Source organism: Balaenoptera acutorostrata, chromosome 12 (genome assembly GCF_949987535.1).
Source record: "Balaenoptera acutorostrata chromosome 12, mBalAcu1.1, whole genome shotgun sequence".
In the NCBI taxonomy this organism is placed as follows: domain Eukaryota; kingdom Metazoa; phylum Chordata; class Mammalia; order Artiodactyla; family Balaenopteridae; genus Balaenoptera; species Balaenoptera acutorostrata.
In genome coordinates this window covers 31,474,961-31,497,454 of record NC_080075.1, presented here as the reverse complement: position 1 = coordinate 31,497,454, position 22,494 = coordinate 31,474,961, and the positions used below count along the sequence as shown (strand labels likewise).

Here is a 22,494-nt window from a genome sequence, read left to right as displayed (position 1 = left end):
TTGGAAGAATCAACATTGTGAAAACGACTCTACTACCAAAGCAATCAACAGATTCAGTGCATTCCCTATCAAACTACCAATGGCATTTTTCACAGAACTAGAACAAAAAATTTCACAATTTGTATGGAAACACAAAAGACCCCGAATAGCCAAAGCAATCTTGAGAAAGAAAAACGGAGCTGAAGGAATCAGGTTCCCTGAGTTCAGACTATATTACAAAGCTACAGTAATCAAGACAGTATTGTATTGGCACAAAAACAGAAATATAGATCAATGGAACAGGATAGAAAGCCCAGAGGTAACCCCACGCACATATGGTCACCTTATATTTGATAAAGGAGGCAAGAAGATACAATAGAGAAAATACAGCCTCTTCAGTAAGTGGTGCTGGGAAAACTGGACAGCTACATGTAAAAGAATGAAATTAGCACACTTCCTAACACCATACACAAAAATAAACTCAAAATGGATTAAAGACCTAAATGTAAGGCCAGATACTATAAAACTCTTAGAGGAAAACATAGGAAGAACACTCTTTGACATAAATCACAGCAAGATCTTTTTAGGGCCACCTCCTAGAGAAATGGATATAAAAACAAAAATAAACAAATGGGACCTAATGAAACTTAAAAGCTTTTGCACAGCAACGGAAACCATAAACAAGACGAAAAGACAGCCCTCAGAATGGGAGAAAATATTTGCAAACGAATCAACGGACAAAGGATTAATCTCCAAAATATATAAACAGCTCATGCAGCTCAATATTAAAAAAACAAACAACCCAAGGCAAAAATGGGCAGAAGACCTAAATAGACATTTCTCCAAAGAAGATATACATATTCTCAACAAACACATGAAAGAATGCTCAACACCATTAATCATTAGAGAAATGCAAATGAAAACTACAATGAGGTATCACCTCACACCAGTCAGAATAGCCATCATTAAAAAATCTACAAACAAGAAATGCTGGAGAGGGTGTGGAGAAAAGGGAACCCTCTTGCACTGTTGGTGGGAATGTAGATTGATACAGCCACTATGGAGAACAGTATGGAGGTTCCTTAAAAAACTAAAAGTAGAACTACCATATGACCCAGCAATCCCACTCCTGGGCATATACCTGAGAAAACCATAATTCAAAAAGAGTCATGTACCACAATATTCATTGCAGCATTATTTACAATAGCCAGGACATGGAAGCAACTTAAGTGTCCATCGACAGATGAATGGATAAAGAAGATGTGGAGATATGTACAATGGAATATTACTCAGCCATAAAAAGAAACGAAATTGAGTTATTTGGAGTGAGGTGGATGGACCTAGAGTCTGTCATTCAGAGTGAAGTAAGTCAGGAAGAGAAAAACAAATATCATATGCTAACACATATATATGGAATCTAAAATTTAAAAAAAAATGGTTCTGATGAACCTAGGGGCAGGATGGGAATAAAGTAGGAGATGTAGAGAATGGACTTGAGGACACAGGGAGGGAGAAGGGTAAGCTGGGAAGAAGTGAGAGAGTAGTATTTACATATATACACTACCAAATGTAAAATAGATAGCTCTTGGGAAGCAGCTATATAGCACAGGGAGATCAGCTGGGTGCTTTGTGACCACCTAGCAGGGTGGGATAGGGAGGGTGAGAGGGAGACGCAAGAGGGAGGGGATATGGGGATATATGTATACACATAGCTGATTCACTTTGCTATACAGCAGAAACTAACACAACATTGTAAAGCAGTTATACCCCAATAAAGATGTTAAAAAAAATAGTTTGAATTTAGAGACTTTGAGTTTTGGACACAAATTCCATCACCTATAAAATTACCCAAAACATCAGCTTTTTAACTTTAGAGTGCTCTAGGAAAAAACACCCACCAAAATAAGCAATTCCTTTCCTCACCTTCTTCCTTTCAACATGTTTCTCCTTCAGAGGAGGACAAAAGTTTTAAAATTTAAATTTAAATTTAAAAATTTAAATTGTCTACATTAAGTCACTCTTCTTCATGAGTGGGAAGGTGGCTAGTGGCAAGGTTGTCGTGATAGGGAAGCCAGAAAAGTAAGAGAGTTAATTTGGGGAACTGAAAATTTTCTATTTTAAAATGAGCATTACCTATAGGGAACACATTCTATCTATCAAAAGAAATCCTAATAATAAGGAGGAATCGTGTCATGTTATAGAAATAAAAAACAGTGGCAGTCAAAGAGAAAATTGTCGTGTTTTGCAGGATATTGGCAGTTAAAAAAAAAAATAAAGAGGCGGCTTCACTGGGTACAGTAGTAATTTCCCACGACTTTTTAAAGATCTGTCAACACAAAAGATCACCATGAATTACATCAATTGGCTGTCAGTCACTTTTGAAATGTTTCATTGCTGAGCATAGAATAGACTATTAAAACACTCTAGGATTACAGTAGATACCATGTCATTTTCAAAGGGAATATTGTCTGTTAATGAGGTCTAAGTGATCTCTACTCCCGAATGACAGCTAACCAAAATCCTTAAAACGGCATTTACAAATGTGAAGCCAGATGCTTTGAGAGTAATTTTGAACTTAAGGGTGAAATGAAGCAATTTCAAGTATCAACTTCCATCAGAGTTTGAGCTCCTTTGATATTTTTAACCCCTACTTCCCCCTCTCTTACAAAAATATATCACTGTAGCCATCCAAACTGTCCTTATTGTTTCAAGGACATGGAACTAACAATGTATTAAGATGTTGGTTATATCTTATATAAAGTGGAGTTCTATGAAACTTGTCCAGAAGAAAAGAAAACACTATAAAGCAAACAAACACCTCTCACAGCTAAATGACAGAAGTCACTTAGGCTAAAAACCATTAAGAAGCAGAAATTTTTTCTGTCTTTACTTCCTAGTATCAGAGAGAATCTAATAAGGAAGGCACAGATTAGACTGTGGAAGTCACTTCTTTTCCAACCCTGCTCCGATTACCGCAGCAGAGTCTGAACCATGATCACAGAAGATATTCATATTCTTGACCAACTCCAGGGAAAAAAAAGACTTCATCTTCTTCAATAGTTCAAAACTAAGCCCTAAATTCCACGAATTTAGGTGTCCATTCCCAATTATAAATTACTTTGGGGGTATACACATCTACTTGTAATTAGGATCAATATTATCTTGTTTCCCAAATCAGAGAATTTAGTACATTGAAGCTCCAAATGGACTAATCCGAACCAAGAAAATGACTCCTCTCCACACCATCAATGCCTCTCAAATAGTGATTTGCAGGAAGATGAAGAACTAAATAACAGCCTTGGTTCTCATTTACAAAAATAAGCTATCCATAAGACTTCAAGGAATTTTATCTCCATTTCACCCCAGCAAGGGTATAAAAAGCTGTGTCAGCTACTCATTTTATACCCTCTCCAAGGCAAATACATAAACTGCTAAAATACTTGGAACTCCTGGTTTCAAATTCAAAGGTCTAGTACAGAGCTTATATTTGAAAAGACTTATGTATAAAATGTTTTAACATAATATTAGCAATATCTTTGCTGTTAACAATTGGGGATGAAGAAAAATGGTATGTGGGAGATAAATAACACAGGACAGAGCCATATGGTCATCAATCCATACTATAATAAAAACAAAGGGTGAATACAAATCATTGGTCATTTATTCAGGTCTCCTGGGGCATTATTATACTCATAAAAGTATAAGTATTCAATATGGTATCACTACCAGGACCTCTAAATTTCTTTAACTTTGCCCTAAGAACCTACCTACCTACTTTCTTTTTTTCTTTCTTTCTTCTCTCTTTCATTAATTAATAACTCCTATGTGCCATGGAACTGGGATAGAGCTGTCCACAGTTATACACAAGACAAAGTCCCTGGCTTCATGGATATTACAGAAAACACATACACATATAAACATATAGTATGATGGCAGGTGGTAATAAGCACTGGAAATAGAAGGGAGGATAAAGAGTTACAAGGGGATGTTAGATCTGAGCTATTTTGAGATAGGGTGGTCAAGGAGGGCTCCTTAAGGAAATAACATTTGAGTAGGGACTTAAGTGAAGGTATACTGCTATCATCTGTAATAAATAAATTCTTTTAAATCTAATTTAGATTTTAAGGCTTTCTATCAATACATCCTTCACAAAAAAACAGAGTATCCTTTGATTCATCATAAACCTTCTTCCAAATTTAACTAATTCTCTGATATTCTGAGATTAATAAACTAGTGGTTTATTTCCTTTCTCTCCATGATATCATTTTTAAATTAGTGTAGTGAAAAAGCAAAGGTTTAGAAAAAAAGAAATCTTATTTTAAAACTTACTTCAAATCTTTTTTTTTAAATTATAGTTGATATACAATGTTGTATTAGTTTCAGGTGTACAGCAAAGTGATTAAGTTATACATACTTATATATTTTTTTCAGATTCTTTTCCCATATATTGATAGGTTATTACAGAGTATTGAGTAGAGTTCCCTGTGCTATACAGCAGGTCCTTGTTGATTATCTATTCTATATATAGTAGTGTGTATATGTTAATCCCAATCTCTTAATTTATCCCTCCCCCTCAACTTTCCCCTCTGGTAACCATAAGTTTCTAAGTCTGTGAGTCTGTTTCTATTTTGTAAGTAAGTTCATTTGTATCATTTTTTAGATTCCACATATAAGTGATAGCATATGATATCTGCCTTTGTCTGACTTCCTTCACGTAGTATGATAATCACTAGGTCCATCCTTGTTGCTGCAAATGGCATTATTTCATTCTTTTTATGGCTGAGTAATATTCTGTTGTATAAATATACATCTTCTTTATCCATTCATCTGTTGATGGACATCTAGTTTGCTTCCATGTGTGGGCTATTGTAAATAGTGCTGCTATAAACACTGGGGTGCACGTATCTTTTCAAAGTATGGTTTTCTCTGGATGTATGTCCAGGAGTGGGATTGCAGGATCATATGGTAGCTCTATTTTTAGTTTTTTAAGGAACCTCCATACTGTTCTCCATAGTGCTGTACCAATTTATATTCCCACCAACGGTGTAGGAGGGTTCTTTTTTCTCCACACTCTCTCCAGCATTGATTAATTGTAGACTTTTTGATCTTATTTTTAAAAGAAAATGTATTTCAAAATTTATCTCCAATCTCATTTGCAAACTACTTACTGGTTGAGTGGCCTTAAGCAAAGTTACTGTCTTTCATCACCTTAAAATTGAAATAATAATATCAATGTCATATCAAGGAAATAATAAATATTTTATAAATAATTAAATATAAATACTAATATAAGGAATAAAGTATTGAGTGTTAAATATACCAAATTCATGGGAGCTATTATTGATATGGACTTACTACTTATTATAGGTCCAGCTAAAAGTGGCTTATATGGCTTAAGAAAATATATAACCATGCTGGCTAGTCTCACTTTAATTTATATCCACTAGCCAAAGGGGGCACTTAATGCTAGAATTAATCACATCATCGGTCATGAACTAATTCTCTTTTCCAAACACCCAAAGATACCGTCTCTTCTCCAGAGATACCTTAAACCCAACATTTGTCTCCACTTTTAGCTGAAGACCTTTCTTTCACTGGGAAAACTGAGCGTTTGGAGAGCGACACCATAACATATTCACAACCACCACCATCTGCATCCACATACTCTTGATTCTAATCTGTTACCAGAGGTGAACTTTACACTACCTAAAACCAATCTCTTTAATTGTGCATGAGATTCTAAACTCTCTCTCCTACTTAAGCACAGTACTCCAGAGATTTACCCCTTTCTCCTACATCATCAGCTTTTTGCTTTCTATTGCATCATTCTCATCATAAATAACATGCTTCTCCTATTAAACTTCTCCTATTAAAAAAAAAGCTTTTAATTAACCGACCTCGCCTGCCAGCTACGACCTCATTTCCTTACTTAACCTCTGTAACAAAATTCCCTGAAAGAGTTGTCTTATATACAGTCGCCAATTCCTCTCTCCCCATTCTTTAAAATTTTTAATATAAATAAATGCTTTATTTTAAAAAGTTTTATATTTACAAAATAGTTGCAAACAGTTCCCAAACAAACCACATCCAGTTCCCCCTACTGTTTACATCTTACATTACTATGGTATGCTTGCCATAACTAAGGAACAAACATCAGTACATTACTATTAACTGAACAACACACCTTATTCAGGTGTCACTAGTTTTCCCCTGATGTTCTTAACTGTTTTCAGGAGCCCATCTAAGATATCACATTACATTTATTCATCCTATCTCCTTAGCCTCCTCTGGTCTGTGACAGTTTCTCACACTTTGCTTGTTTATGATGACCATGAAGTTTTGAGGGGTACTGGTTAGGTATTTTGTAGAATGTCCTTCAATTTGGGTTTGTTTAACGTTTTTCTCATGGTTAGACTAAGGTCATGGGTTTGCAAGGAAGACCACAGAGGTGAAATGCCTTCTCATCACATCATATCAAAGGTACATGCCATCAACACAACTTATCACTGATGATGTTAACCTTGATCACCTGACTGAAATAGTGTTTGTCAGGTTTCTTCACTGTAAAGTAACTTTTTCCCTCCTTCCACACTCTGCTTTTGGGAAGTAAGTCACTAAGAACAACATACACACAAGAGGTGGGAAGCTAAGCTCCAACCCTGGAAGGGCTAATATCCATGTAAATTATTTGAAATTCTTCTGTGTAGGACTCATTCTCTTTTAAACCTACTCCATCAGGAGTTTCCTACCATCATTCTATTAAAAATGCTCTTATCAAGGTCATCATGTTACTCCAAGTTGCTAAGTCCAATGGTAATTCTTAATCTTCAGTTTACTTGATGTATCCCCAATATTTATCATAATTGTCCACTCCTTCCTTCTTGATATACTTTCTTCACTTGGCTTCCAGGACACCATACTCTCGTGTTTCTGTTTTTATTTTTTGTTGTTGTTGTTGCTGTTTCTTACTTCTCTAGTAGCTCCTTCCCAACTCCATTCCAGGTTCCTCTTTTCCCCTGGCTTCTTAATATGAAAGAGCCCAAGGGTTCAATTCTTTAAAAAAAAAAAAAATTATTTATTTATTTTTGTCTGCATTGGGTCTTAGTTGCAGCATGCAGGATCTTTCATTGAGGCACGCAGGCTTCTCTCTAGTTGTGGCGTGCAGGCTCCAGAGCGCATGGGCTCATTAGTTGAGGTGTGCAGGCTCTCTAGTTGTGGTGTGCAGGCTCAGTTGCCCTGCAGCATGTGGGATCTTAGTTCCACGACCACAGGAATCGAACCCACATCCCCTGCATTGGAAGGCGGATTCTTAACCACTGGACCACCAGGGAAGTCCCCCAAGGGTTCAATTCTTTACCCTTTTCTCCACCTTTACAAATTCTCTTAGCAATATTATCCAGTCAGGTGGTTATAAATATCATTTTTATGCTTCCAACTTTTTATCTCCCGGCTGAACCGCCTTCTCAAACTCTAAACCCATATATACAACTGTTAACTCAGTATCTCAAACTGTATGTCTAATAAACACTACAAATTGAATATGTCCAAAACCAAATTCCCAATCTTCCTCCACCCCAAATTTAGCTCTAATTGAAGTTTTTGCCATCATAGCACATGGTATATGCAGCCTTCTAGTTGATCAGATAAAAAAAATTGAGAGGTTATCTTCAATTCCTCACTTTCTTGCTTCCTTTACTTTTAACCATCAAGAAACTATGCTGGCTCTACAGTCCAAATAGGACCACTTGTCACCACCTCTATCACCCAAGTTTCCATCAAGTCTTGCTGGATTACTGTCATAGCTTCCTAACTGGTCTCCCTGCTTATACCCTACAGTTTATTCTCAATACCATAGTCAATGTGATCCTTTTTGAATATGTCAGATGATGCCACTAATCAAAATCCTGCCATGGCTCCCATTTCATACAAAATAAAAGCCAAACTCTTTATAATGGCCTACCATGAACCCCTGGTACCTCTCTGATCTAATCTACTGTTTCTCTTCCCCTTACTCACTCTATTCCAGCTACCCCAGCTTCCTTATTATTCCCTAAACTTGCCAATAACTTAACTACCTTCAGACCTTTGCTCTAGTTCTAACTTCTGTCAAGAATGCTCTTTCTCCTTCAATAATAACTTACTGTCAAGATGTTGCTCCTTTTAATAAGACCAACCTTGAACCTCCACCAGACTGCTGATTTCCTTAACCCAGGTTCTTTCTCTTTCTCCATAGCATTCACGACCTTTCATCATACTAGATGATTTACTTATTTATTTTCTGTACCATTTATTACCTGTTTTCTGCCACTAGAATATAAGCAAGAATCTCTTTTGTTGATGTTCTTGTTGTTTACTTATTTATTCTTAAGACTTAGATCAGTACCTGTCACATAGTAGGCACTCAATAAATATTGTAAAGTTAATTAACAGGACATCTTGTTCTAATCTTCTGACTTCTCTTATTTGAAAAACTTCATTTCTATACTAGCCCTAACAACCACTGTTTACCTGCCCAGACCTCTTTCTTAATAACAGGCAATATGCACTGAGTATTTGCAATGAACCAGGCACTATTCTAAGCACTTTACATGTTCATTTAATCTTCACAACAATCCTATGAAATACATGCTACTATTGTCCCCATTTTACACATAAAGCCAAGCAATCTGCCCAAGAACACATTTATTAAGGGGAGAACCAGAACTGGAACCTGGGAAGTCTGCTTTAGAACATATACTCTTGACTGACCTTCTTCTCACAGACCTGGAAGAAGCAGCCCTAGGAAAACAGCTGTGTCTGCTGACTGAACTAGAGATCATCACTTAGGGTCTGAGAATACAAGGCATTCAAGTTACAGTAGGTGCTAGAACTGAAAGGTAATGTAGAGTTGGCTTAACATGGGGAAGGAAGCCATGAGAAAAGCATGAAAGCCAGTATATAGAGGGAAAGAGATAAAAGAATAGAGCATATGGACAGAAAAAATAAGAGATAAGATACCATATAACCTCAAATCAAGACAGGCAGAAAGACATTAGCTTATACAAACTTTTAAATACTAAAAGAATTGTTTACCTGGTAACCAGAAATAGGATTCTGTGAGTTTTGAGTGCTTATAATACTTTTATCATTTGAGTGGATATCTGCTCCTGTTACAAAATCACCTCTAACTAGAACAATTTCCATGTTACTATGGACCACCTGTAAAAATCTCTATCTTTGTTATGATGGAATAATTAAATCAATATGGAAAGTAGTACACTATAGTAAAAGTGGGTAAGTTTGGGGAAAAAAATAACCTGAACTTAGGCCTCATTTCTATCATTTTGCTAGCTTGGGCATTCTCCTTGAACTTTAATTACACCTTCTATAAAATGGGAATAATAACACATGCCCAGCCTGCTTCAAATGTTATTGTAATAAATAAGATGATTATCTGTGAATGGACACTGAAGAATATAAATTGTTCCACAAACGCGACCTATTACTGATGATGATTCCAGATGTGAAATCACTTTAGTTACCTATAAAGAAGGATATAATGTCCTCCCTTTCATAAACGGTGAATAATATAGTTAGTCAAAGATTTACTGGTTGGTGATGAAAAAAATCACTGGTTTTGTATGTGTCTATACAGGTACACACCACCATCATAGCCAAAATAAATAAACATGTGTAGATGTTCCTTCATTCATATGTAAAGATTTTGATAACAAAAGTATTTTTGCCGAAAAAGATCCAATGACTTAGGAATAACATTTAGCATTCACTGAAATGATGTCAAGAACTATGACACAGTACTTCTTGATAAGCTCCTACTGCTTCTTCCTATTGTTACTTGATCTGTACAGTGCCTTTGAAGTGGACAATGGAGTCAGGAAAACTGAAGAACTGAGGAGTTAGGCCTTCTTTTAAGATGCTACAGTAAATCAATGGCATAGTCACAACTAAATTCCAGAGTCTTCTGTGTCCAAAGCTGTTTCTATCACACCATGTTCCTGCTATCCTACTTGTTTAAAATGGATTTATTTTTGTACACCTGAAACTAACACAATATTGTAAATCAACTATACTTCAATAAAAATAAATTAATTAAATAAAATGGCTTTTAAGAGATTGATAAATCAAATGGCCTAAGAAGAATTATATCAAGAGTTTTAATGTAGAGGTAGTTCACAAAATAAGTTTCTGTCCTACTTGGGATTCAGAAAAGGAGAACAGAATAATCTACAAAAGCATAAGGACTTCCAAATTTTCAATCCAACTTTGCTTTTCTGTAGCATTCCTAATTACAAAAGAAGTTAGCCTATTATCAGACACATAATGGCAATGCCTAATATTTCTATACCAGGCAAGAGAAACGAAGCTCTGCAAAATGAGGGGATTGTCCAAATAATGTTGAATGTGACTTTAAATTATAAAAAAAAAGTTGGTTATAAGTAGAATTCAATCACTGCCAATGTCCCACATTATAATACAGTATTTGTAAATTATAATAACAGTGTTTTTAAATTTTAACACAGGGAAAGAAACAATCATTCCAAAATCAGAAATAGATGTTCACCTGGCTTCCAGCTGTACTTATCTATGGGTCAGTATTGTTAACCACTTACTGACGTTCATCCTTGATAATGTATATCTGAAAATGTCAATTTTTCCTAGACCAACTGACTTTGAAACTATACCACCTCTAAAAACAGATGACCAAGAGCCCTTCCCTTCACTGGTGAAGAAAATTCCTCCAAGCTCTCTCACACCTGGCACTCTAATTTCCATAAAATGGGAGGTTGAGGCTCCCATACAAACCTGGGTTTCTAAGAGAAGGGAAATGTCGCATCTTTCTAAATTTTAGGACTTAACGCCAATGCGTCAAATCTTCAGTTTGCCAAGATACTGTTCTCAACCTATGTACAATAACCCTCCACCCTTTGTGAGATTGTGTAGGCTTCCACAGAAATGTAATGACTGCCTTTCTCTCACATTTCCTCAATCCCAAATCCCCAGACTTACATGCTAACAAAGAGTGATTTACCACTCATACATGTGATGTATCTCAAAAACAAAATCTAACACTAAACAGTGACTATGAATGCCAATATCCCTGGCATCAATGACTTATATAGGCAAAATGTGATTTCATGCTGTATGTTGTATTTGAACTGCCATTATTTTAAATAGGACACTGACGTTGACTCTATTCTCCAACTAACAATTTTTTTACGTAATGAATGGCAAATAATACAAATTTAACCCAACAACCTCAAACCAGTTAAACTAGAGAAGACAATGAGAGAGAGAAAAAAAGTGACTTTTCCAAAAAATAATGGATTTCTCCAAGGCACTGAATGAAAAACACAAGGAATTTATTTTGCACTTTCACCATGAGTCCATCAGAAAGAACATGATAGAGCACATAGAAAATTATAATTAATTCACACACAAGCCCCAGAGCTTAGGACATCTGTTCACAAATTGCCTTGGCTGCCTCCAATAAGGGCAGCTTTACCTCAGTAAGTCCAATATTCTTCCTTTTAATGACATTCTGCAGAGAGCTGCTCAGAGTCCTAGTTAGCAACAGGTTTGTAGATTTACGAATCATGTCATCAACTTCAGTTGAACTGAAAAGGAAATGTCAAGAGTCAATCATACCAGGTAGGAAAATTATTTTGCAAACAAACAAGGTGCCAGTGGTACTCATAGTAATAATAATAATAATGATAATAATAATAATGGCAACAAGAAATAACATTTATTGTATATCAGAAATTAGATTCCAAGTATTTTAATGTATAAAAATTCATTTAACCTTCATAATAACCATATGAATTAGTTTTAGTATTATCTCTACTTTACAGATGAGGAAATGAAGGTAAAGAGAAGTTTAGTAACTTGCTGAAGGTCACACAGTGAGTAGATAGCAAAAAAGGATTTTAATACAGGCAGTGTAGCTCTAAAGGCTACAGCATTTAAACACTATGCTATACTGCATCTCAGGACAGAGTTCTCTAACATGATTCTGCATTCTGAAACCATTATTTCTCCCATACATTCAAGTTCCTTTGCAGTTAATATTTATAATTTTTCAACCTGATCTCTTTGTAGACTTTCTGCACAATTAGCTGATAAAGGTCCCTAAAAAAAAAAAGATATCTCTGCTCCTATGTCATCATCTTTCATATAATGTCTATTTAGCTCTCATTCCAAAATGAATGTTTCAAGCCAATAGTTACTTCTGGACTTTTAAAAAATTGATTTACAAGATTTTATAACTTTCAGGTGCACAACATAATGAATCAAAAATTTTAAAGATTATACTCCATTTAAAGTTATAAAATATTGGGCTATATTCCCTGTACTATATAATATATCCTTGTAACTTATTTGTCTTATACATAGTAGTTTGTACTTCTTAATCCTCTGCCTCTATCTTGCCCCTCCTCTCTCCCCTCTCCTCACTGGTAACCACTGACTTTGAAACTAAACCAGTAGTTTAATTCTGCATAAATGTTTTATAACCCTTACTATTCCAAAAATGATCAATAATGACATTTTCTATTCAGTAAAGGAAACTAAACATTAAAAAAATGATTCCAAAGCTATCTTTATATGCAAAGTTTAAAAAAGAAAACAACAATCTTGCAACAAACAAATTAAATTCTAGACCTATACATCCTTCATAAGCCCCTGAAAGCATCACCCAAGATGGCTTTCTATAAAAGATACCCTTTTGAGACAAATATTTCTTCAGTAATAAAGTCAGAATTGTAATGATACTTCTTTATCAAGAAATAAATGTAAATAAAGATTTGTGAGCAGTTCTTTTTCAATAATTTATTGCTTGTGAACAATGGTCACAAATTTTATCTCATTGATTTCTCTTTCTACAGGATAAAATCAGAGGCTTAGTATAGTTCAATTAAAAATCTTAAAATACTAAATATACAGGCTAGCTACATTGTCATACTATGTGGAAGACAAAAATATTAGAAATAAATAAGACTACAGAATGCAAGGAATTCAGTTAGGAAATTCAGTTAGAAAAAAAGATACCTCAAAATATTTTTACAGGGTCCATATAAGGATATATTTAATTGAACAATAACCTCTGGCCTATTGCTACCCTTTCAAAAACTATTACTGAATTTAAAACTTCATTCCAAAAATATATAAGGTGCTGGGCATTGTGTTGATGCAATATTGAAATTACAGTGGTGAAGAAATAGTCATGGTTCCTACGTTCATATGTTAAACTCATAATTATATCAATTGTAATATGAGTTATGAATAAGTACAGGTTGCTATAAAAGTGAATAACACAGCTGTCCAAAATAATCTGGTGCTCCTGATATTAATCACTCTCCTGGCATCTGTACTTATTACTTATTTCTATTATGCTTTATGAAGATCTAGTAGAAGTTCCATTCTTGGAGATGATGTAGAAGATCGAGAAAAACTGTCACTACCTTCAAAAGCACAAGAAAGCTAGATCTAAGCTAAAAGCTGTATATTCCTTTAATGTTAATGAAGTATAATGAACACAAAAAATGTAAAACTGAATTAAATTGCACACTGGGATAAAGTCCTTGAAAGATAAGCAAAGAGTAGCAGCTACTTTCATATCTAAGGCCAATTGCCTAATCTGGGTACACATAGATGAGGGAGTGAAATACTCATAGGCTGAGAGACTTTGGTGGGACAAAAAAAAAAAAATCATCCAACCCCTTAACAGTGTGGGCTGCTATTACAGATTGGAATCTTGGAAGAGCCCCCAAACAAAAATAAATATACTGACCCAACAACTCTCCCCTATAAGAATTCTGTTCCATAAGAAATGGTGGGGGTAATGCTAGAAATCAGAGAGAAGTCTTGCAAATTTTGAAAGGGATTTAGATTCCAAGGCTCTACTCGAATTCAATCCAATGGAGAGTAAAAACTAACTAAAGCTGAAACCCAGCCCAACTCAAATCCTGTTAAAATAAAAGATAAGCCCCTGGATAAAAGCTTTGGAATTTCAGAGTCTTAAAGACAAAAAGACTTCTACCATAGCATTTGTAGAATTGAAATCAGAAGTAATTTGAAACTATTAAAAACTGAGACTCACATTCAGTTCACTCAAGTAATGATGAAATCTGAATGATACATCAAGTAGCTAGGAATTGCAGAAGAGGAAGAAATGAGAAAAGAGACATATTTAAGGATAAATTGGCAACATCATCTCCAAACCTAATAAAAGATCTCAACCCACAGATCTCAGAAGTTTAGCAAAACCCCAACACAATTAGTGCAAATAAAACTTCACAAAGGAAAATCACAGTCAAATTGCAAAATGCAAAGACAAAGAGAAAATCTTAAAGGCAACCAGAGAAAAAAGGCAATACAGTTAGAGGAACAACAATAAGAATAATGGCTTATTTCTCTTCAGAAACAATGAAAGCAAACAGAGGAATAACATCTTTAAAGTGTGGGGAAAGGGAGGACTGTCAGCCTAGAATTCTACATCTTAAAAAATATATTTTTGAAAACAGATGAAAAAATATTTTTAGACAAACAAAACCTAAGAAAATCTAAAACCATCAGATACACACTAAAAGAATAGCTAGAAGAAATTCTTCACACTGAAGGAAAATGATACCAAAGGGTAACACAGATCTGTAAGAAAGAAGGAGAAGGCCTGGAAATAGCAAATATGTGGATAAATATAATGAACTACTTTTCTTTCTTGAATTTTAAAATACTATCAAATGTTCAAACACAAACAATAACATATTTTAGTGTTTAAAAACAAGTGTATAAGTAAGTATATACCAACAATATCAGAAAAGGAAGTGAAAAGATAAATTACATTATAATGCTGTAAGATTCTTAAATTACATGTAACTGTGATAAGTTAAGGATACACACTGTAATTCCCAGAGCAAACAGACAAACAGATAATAAATAAAACTAAAAGTTATACTCCAGTAAGCCAATAGGGAAACTAAATCATAATACTAAAAAAAAACTTAATCGAGAAGAAGGAAGGAAAACAGGAAAAAAAAGAGCAAAACAAAAATGAATGGAACAAATAGAAAAACAACAGCAAGTGAAAGGCTTAAATCCAACCAAATCACTAAATACATTAATGTAATGGAATAAACATTCCAATTAGGCAGAATGAATAAAAAACCAATACCCAGGTACTTGTTGATTCAAAATGACACACATTTAAATACAAGGAACATGGCTAGATCTTACTGTCAATATGCCACTCAGCACTAAAAAGAACTAAGCTCCTTGAAAAAATGAATAATATCGTGGTTAAGTTAGGAAATGTCCCCAAAGTGATAAGAACACATCAACAAGGCACAGGAGCCAGCTTGAAGTGGCTCACACTAGCTACATCTGGGACAATTTGAGTATCAGAATGAATAAGGTCATTAAAGGAATAACCCAACTGAATGAAGTAAAAGAATCCATGAGTCTGATGTGATAATAGGAAATGATAGGTAGGTAGGTAGCTAGCTAGCTAGCTATATAGATAGATAATGGGGAAGGACTCCTTAATATGGAATGCCAAGTAATACATATAAAAGGAATAAAAAAATCATAAATTAGTTAAAATCATATATTAATGATTATCAGAGAAAAAACTGATTTCAGGCAAGAATCACTAATGAATACTATAAGAGGGAAAGAAGTGAAGGACATCTGGTAACTAACAAAATAAATACATAGTCTCAACGTATTTCAACACAAATATTACTTATTACAAAAGGAAAAATTGTAACTATATGGAGAAAACAGACATCTTAAATAGTTAATCAAAATTAACATAAACCATAAGGGATTAAAGTAGTACACACACACACACACACACAGATACATACAGAGAGAAAGACAAAGAGAGAGGGAGGAAGTAATAAAGCAAACATGGCAAAAAGTCAAAAATTGGAGAATTTTGGGAAAAAGCTTTCAGTTCATTACATTTTCGAAATTCTTCCTTAATGTTGAAATTATTTGAAAATAACATGATAAAAAAAAGAAGAAAAGGTTATAAGTAATAGAACAGACAAACATATACCATAAAAGAAAGTAATGGTTATATTAATATTAGGCAAAGAAGACACTGACTATTTTAATTTTTAACACAGATAGAGGGACATTTCACAAAATTAAAAGGATGAATACAATAAGAAGATATAACAATCAAACTGTGTATGAACTTAAAAAGATATATTCAAAATAAATGAAGCAAACTTGAGAGACCACAAAAAAAATAGACAAATCTACAATCATAGCTGGATAGTTTAACACTCCTCAGTAATTGACAGAAAAAGTAGACCTAAAAAGGGAAGGATACAGAAAATTTGTACAATACTGTTAACAAACTTAATCTGTCATTCAGAGAATACAACACTCAACAACTACAGAATACACATTCTATTCAAGTGTACATGGAACACTGTTGTAATTGGATTTAAATTTACCATCTTGCTAGTTGATTTCTGTTTGCTCCACCTGTTCTATATCCCATTTAACTCTTCTGTTGACTGTTTTTAGATTGAGTGTTCTTTTTATGATTCCTTTTTATCCTCACTTTCACCTGTTTCATTTTTTTTGACCATTTTTTCAGTGGTTGCTATACGTTATACTATATATAGAGAGAAAATATAACAATATATTTTCAAATAATATATACCACTTCATGTATAATGTAAAAACCTTAAACACTAAATCAAATTCCTCTCTCATATCATTTGTCCTATTATTATCATACATTTACTTTTACATTTACTTTTCCTTTACTAGACACTGTTACTATTTTTCCTTTACACAAGCAATTTTCTTTAAGAGCAATTAAAAATAGAGGTGTGACATTAGAAATGGCAGAACAGGAAGTCGTGCACATATATCCCTTCTCAGCAACAATAATTTGGCAGCCAAGCAGAGACAAAAGTACTCTTGTAGAACTTCGGATTCAAGAAAGAAGACTGTAAAATCCGGCAGAGCCCAAGACCAAGGAGGGTTGCTTTCAGAAGGCAAGCCCAAACTCATTCAGGTGGCATACTTGCTAACCACAGTCCTAGCTACAGACACAGGAACCGACTCTGGCCCCTGACTGCCTATGGACATGGCCTGTTTGGCCTTTCCATCATCACCATTTGCCAAAGGATGCGGTAACAGTCATGCCAACCTGTGCCTTGGGTAATAGGCCCACCAAACTCAGTTCTACCTGTAAACACTGAATTGTTCCATGACCCAACTCCAGACCCTATTAGCTGCCAACCCTGCCTGCCTATGACTGGGCAGAGACATGCCTGTCCATGAACCTAGGCAAGTTCTCCAACCTCAGTCTGATCGCAAATACTAAAAAAAATCCCTGTAACTTGAGCCCATGTTCACATAGCCACAGTCCAGGAGTACTCCAGTCCACTCAGGGACCTGCTGGGCCACATACCCTTCCATGCACCTGGAGGTAGGGCCGCCAACCTCAAATCTGACCATAGATGTTGAAGTGCCCCCATGACCTCGCTCCAGCCCCTTGTAGCCATGGATGGGAGGCAGTCCTGCCTGCCCAGGGATCCAGCAGGAGACACGCTCGTATATGCCCCTAGAGATAGGCCCACTGACCTCAGTCTCACTGTGGATCTTGAAGTGTCTCTGGAATCTGGCCCCAGCCACTCCCAACTATGGTCCAAGAGAAACCCTATTTGCCCAGAAACGCACCAGGAGGAATCCCCACGAACACCCCCAGATGAATCCCTCAATGCAATTGCAGAGCTGCAATCTATCAGTCATTCTAATTGTGAAACCTGAAGTGGTCCTGTGTTTTCACTCCAGACCCTTTCAGGCATAGTATAGGAACAGTCCTGCCACCCAGGGACCTGGGGGGAGACACATAACTCCATGCCCCCAAAGATAAGCACAAAGGCAGAGCCATCAACACAAAGCTACATGGATCACAAAGACTTGACAAACCACCTGACACCACCAAACAAAACAAATAATGTTCTAGTAATGAATCCCAAAGAAACTGAGACATACAAACTGTCTGACAAAGAATTTGAAATATCATCTTAAGCTCAATAATATGCAAGAAAACACAGAAAGACAAGAAAATTAAATCTGGAACACTATGCACGAACAAAAAGAGAAGGTTAATAAAGATATAGAAACCATAAATAAGAACCAAACTGAAATCCTGGAGCTGAAGTATACAATGATAGAACTGAAAAATTCAACAGAGAGCTTCAAGAGTAGACTAAGTCACGCAGAAGAAAGAATCAGGGAATTAGAAGACAGGCCATTTGATATCAGAAAGAGGAGCAAAGAGAAAAAATAAGTAAAGAAAGCATAGGGACATATTGATTCCCATTAAAAAAACAAATACACACATTATGGGAATCCCAGAAAGAGAAGAAAGAAAAAGAAAAAGATTACTTAACGAAATTATAGCTGGGGAAGACCTTCAAGATGGTGGGGGAGTAAGACGTGGAGATCACCTTCCTCCCCACAAATACATCAGAAATACATCTACATGTGGAACAACTCTTACAGAACACCTACTGAATGCTGGTAGAAGACCTCAGACTTCCCAAAAGGCAAGAAACTCCCCACATACCTGGGTAGGGCAAAAGAAAAAAGAAAAAACAGAGACAAAAGGGACGGGAACTGCGCCTCTGGGAGGGAGCTGTGAAGGAGGAAAAGTTTCCACACACTAGGAAGCCCCTTCACTGGCGGAGACGGGGGCTGGCAGCAGGGAAGCTTCAGAGCCACGGAAGCACAGCAACAGGGGTGCAGAGGACAAAGCAGAGAGATTCCCGCACAGAGTATCGATGCCGACCAGCACTCACCAGACAGAGAGGCTTCTCTGCTCACCTGCCGGGATGGGTGGGGGCTGGGAGCTGAGGCTCTGGCTTTGGAGGTCAGATCCCAAGGAGAGGACTAGGATTGGCTGCATGAACACAGCCTGAAGGGGGCTAGTGCGCCACAGCTAGCCAGGAGGGAGTCCGGAAAAAAGTCTGGACCTGCCTAAGAGCCAAGAGACCATTGTTTCGAGGTGCACGAGGAGAGGCGAGTCAGAGCACTGCCTAAATGAGCTCCAGAGATGGGCGCGAGCCACGCAGACACCAGAGATGGGCATGAAACGCTAAGGATGCTGCTGCAGCCACCAAGAAGCCTGTGTGCAAGCACAGGTCACTCTCCACACCTCCCCGCCCAGGACCCTGTGCAGCCTGCCACTGCCCGGGTCCCATGATCCAGGCACAACTTCCCCGGGAGAACACATGGTGTGCCTGTGGTTGTTGCAACGTCATGCTGGCCTCTGCCACCACAGGCTTGCCCTGCATTCTGTACCCCTCCCGTCCCCCGGCCTGAGTGAGCCAGAGCCACCTAATCAGCTTCTCCTTTAACCCCGTCCTGTCTGGGTGAGGAACAGACGCTGTCAGGGGACCTACATGCAGAGGCAGGGCCAAATCCAAAGCTGAACCTCAGGAGCTGTGCGAACAAAGAAGAGAAAGGGAAACTTCTCCCAGCAGCCTCAGGAGCAGCAGATTAAATCTCCACAGTCAACTTGATGTAACCTGCCTCTGTGGAATACCTGAATAGACAACGTATCATCCCAAAACTGAGGCGGTGCACTTTGGGAGCAACTGTAGACTTGGGGTTTGCTTTCTGTATCTAATTTGTTTCTAGTTTTATGTTTATCTTAGTTTAGTATTTAGAGTTTATTTTCATTTGTATATTTGTTTATTGATTTGGTTGCTCACTTTTTATTTTTATATATATAGGTATATATATTTTTTTCCTTTTTCGCTTTTTGTGAGTGTGTATGTCTGTGCTTCTTTGTTTGACTTTCTCTGTACAGCTTTGCTTTTACCATTTGTCCTAGGGTTCTGTCTGTCCTTTTTTTTTTTTTTTTTTTTGGTATACTTTTTAGCACTTGTTATCATTGGTGGATTTCTTTTTTGGTTTCGTTGCTCTCTTCTTTATTTCTTTTTTTAATTAATTTTTAACTTTTTTTACTTTTAATAATTACTTTCTATTTTAATTACTTTATTTTTATTTTTTGCTTCTTTCTTTCTTTTTTTCTCTCTTTTCTTCTGAGCCATGTGGCTGACAGGGTCTTGGTGCTCCAGCCGGGTGTCAGGCCTGAGCCTCTGAGGAAGGAGAGCCGAGTTCAGGACATTGGTCCACCAGAGACCTCCCAGCTCCATGTAACATCAAATGGCGAAAGCTCTCCCAGAGATCTCCATCTCAACGTGAAGACCCAGCTCCACTCAACGACCAGCAAGCTAAAGTGCTGCACACCCTATGCCAAACAACTAGGGAAACAGGAACACAACCCCACCCATTAGCACAGAGGCTTCCTAAAATCATAATACGGTCACAGACACACTAAAACACACCACTGGACATGGTCCTGCCCACCAGAAAGACAAGATCCAGCCCCATGCACCGGAACACAGGCACTAGTCCCCTCCACCAGGAAGCCTACACAACCCACTTAACCAACCTTAGCCACTGGGGGAAGACACCAAAAACAAGGGGAAGTACGAACCTGCAGCCTGCGAAAAGGAAACCCCAAACACAGTAAGTTAAGCAAAATGAGAAGACAAAGAAACACATAGCAGATGAAGGGGCAAGGTAAAAACCAAGCAGACCAAACAAACGAAGAGGAAATAGGCAGTCTACCTGAAAAAGAACTGAGAGTAATGATACTAAAGATGATCCAAAATCTTCAAAACAGAATAGAGAACAAACAAGAAACGTTTAACAAGGAACTAGAAGAACTAAAGAGCAAACAAACAATGATGAACAACACAGTAAATGAAATTAAAAATTCTCTAGCAGGAATCAATAGCAGAATAACTGAGGTAGAAGAATTGATAAGAGACCTGGAAGAAAAAATACTGGAAATAACTACTGCAGAGCAGAATAAAGAAAAAAGAATGGAAGCATTGAGGACAGTCTTAGAGACCTCTGGGACAACATTAAATGCACCAACATTCGAAGAAGAAGAGAAAAAGAAAGGGACCGAGAAAAAATTTGAAGAGATTATAGTTGAAAACTTCCCCAATATGGGAAAGGAAATAGTCAATCAAGTCCAGGAAGCGCAGAGAGTCCCATACAGGATAACTCCAAGAAGAAAAATGCCAAAACACATATTAATCAAACTATCAAAAATTAAATGCAAAGAAAAAATATTAAAAGCAGCAAAGCAAAAAGAACAAATAACATACAAGGAAATCCCCATAAGGTTACCAGCTGATCTTTCAGCAGAAACTCTGCAAGCCAGAAGGGAGTGCCAGGACATATTTAAAGTGATGAAAGGGAAAAACCTACAACCAAGATTACGCTACCCAGCATGGATCTCATTCAGATTCAACGGAGAAATTAAATCTTTACAGACAAACAAAAGTTAAGAAATTCAGCACCACCAAACCAGCTTTACAACAAAGGCAACAGGAACTTCTCTAGGCAGGAAACACAAAAGAAGGAGAAGACGTACAATAACAAACCCAAAACAATTAAGAAAATGGTAATAGGAACATATATATCGATAACTACCTTAAATGTAAATGGATTAAATGCTCCAACCAAAAGACATAGACTAGCTGAATGAATATAAAAACAAGACCCATATATACGCTGTCTACAAGAGACCCACTTCAGACCTAGGGACACATACAGACTGAAAGTGAGGGGATGGAAAAAGATACTTCATACAAAAGGAAATCAAAAGAAAGCTGGAGTAGCAATTTTCAAATCAGACAAAGTAGACTTTAAAATAAAGACTATTAAAAGAGACAAAGAAGGACACTATGTAATGATCAAGGGATCAATCCAAGAAGAAGATATAACAATTGTAAATATTTATGCACCCAACATAGGAACACCTCAACACATAAGGCAAATGCTAACAGCCATAAAAGGGGAAATCAACACTAACACAATAATAGTAGGGGACTTTAACACCACAATTTCACCAAGGGACAGATCATCCAAAATGAAAATAAGTAAGGAAACACAAACTTTAAATGACACATTAAACAAGATGGACTTAATTGATATTTATAGGACATTCCATCAAAAAACAACAGAATACACTTTCTTCTCAAGTGCTCATGGAACATTCTCCAGGATAGATCATATCTTGGGTCACAAATCAAGCCTTGGTAAAGTTAAGAAAATTGAAATCGTATCAAGTACCTTTTCCAACCACAATGCTATGAGCCTAGATATCAATTACAGGAAAAAGTCTGTAAAAACTACAAACACATGGAGGCTAAATAATATACTACTTTAAAAACAAGAGATAACTGAAGAAATTAAAGAGGAAATCAAAAAATACCTAGAAACAAGTGACAATGAAAACACGACGACCAAAAACCTATGGGATGCAGCAAAAGCAGTTCTAAGAGGGAAGTTTATAGCAATACAATCCTACCTCAAGAAACAAAAAACATCTCAAATAAACAACCTAACCTTACACCTAAAGCAATTAGAGAAAGAAGAACAAAAAGAACCCAAAGTTAG

General features: G+C 36.5%; 1 protein-coding gene across 3 annotated transcripts in view; it reads right to left on the bottom strand.

Moving 5' to 3' along the window:
• The window catches only part of EXOC6B (exocyst complex component 6B), a 731,430-nt gene that overhangs the window by 316,161 nt on the left and 392,775 nt on the right, over window positions 1–22,494 (bottom strand). For all 3 annotated transcript variants that reach the window (XM_007175516.2, XM_007175518.2, XM_057558141.1), the window contains exon 16: window positions 11,483–11,594. In XM_007175516.2, the coding sequence (XP_007175578.1) occupies window positions 11,483–11,594 (112 nt within the window). The remainder of the gene's footprint in view (window positions 1–11,482; window positions 11,595–22,494) is intronic.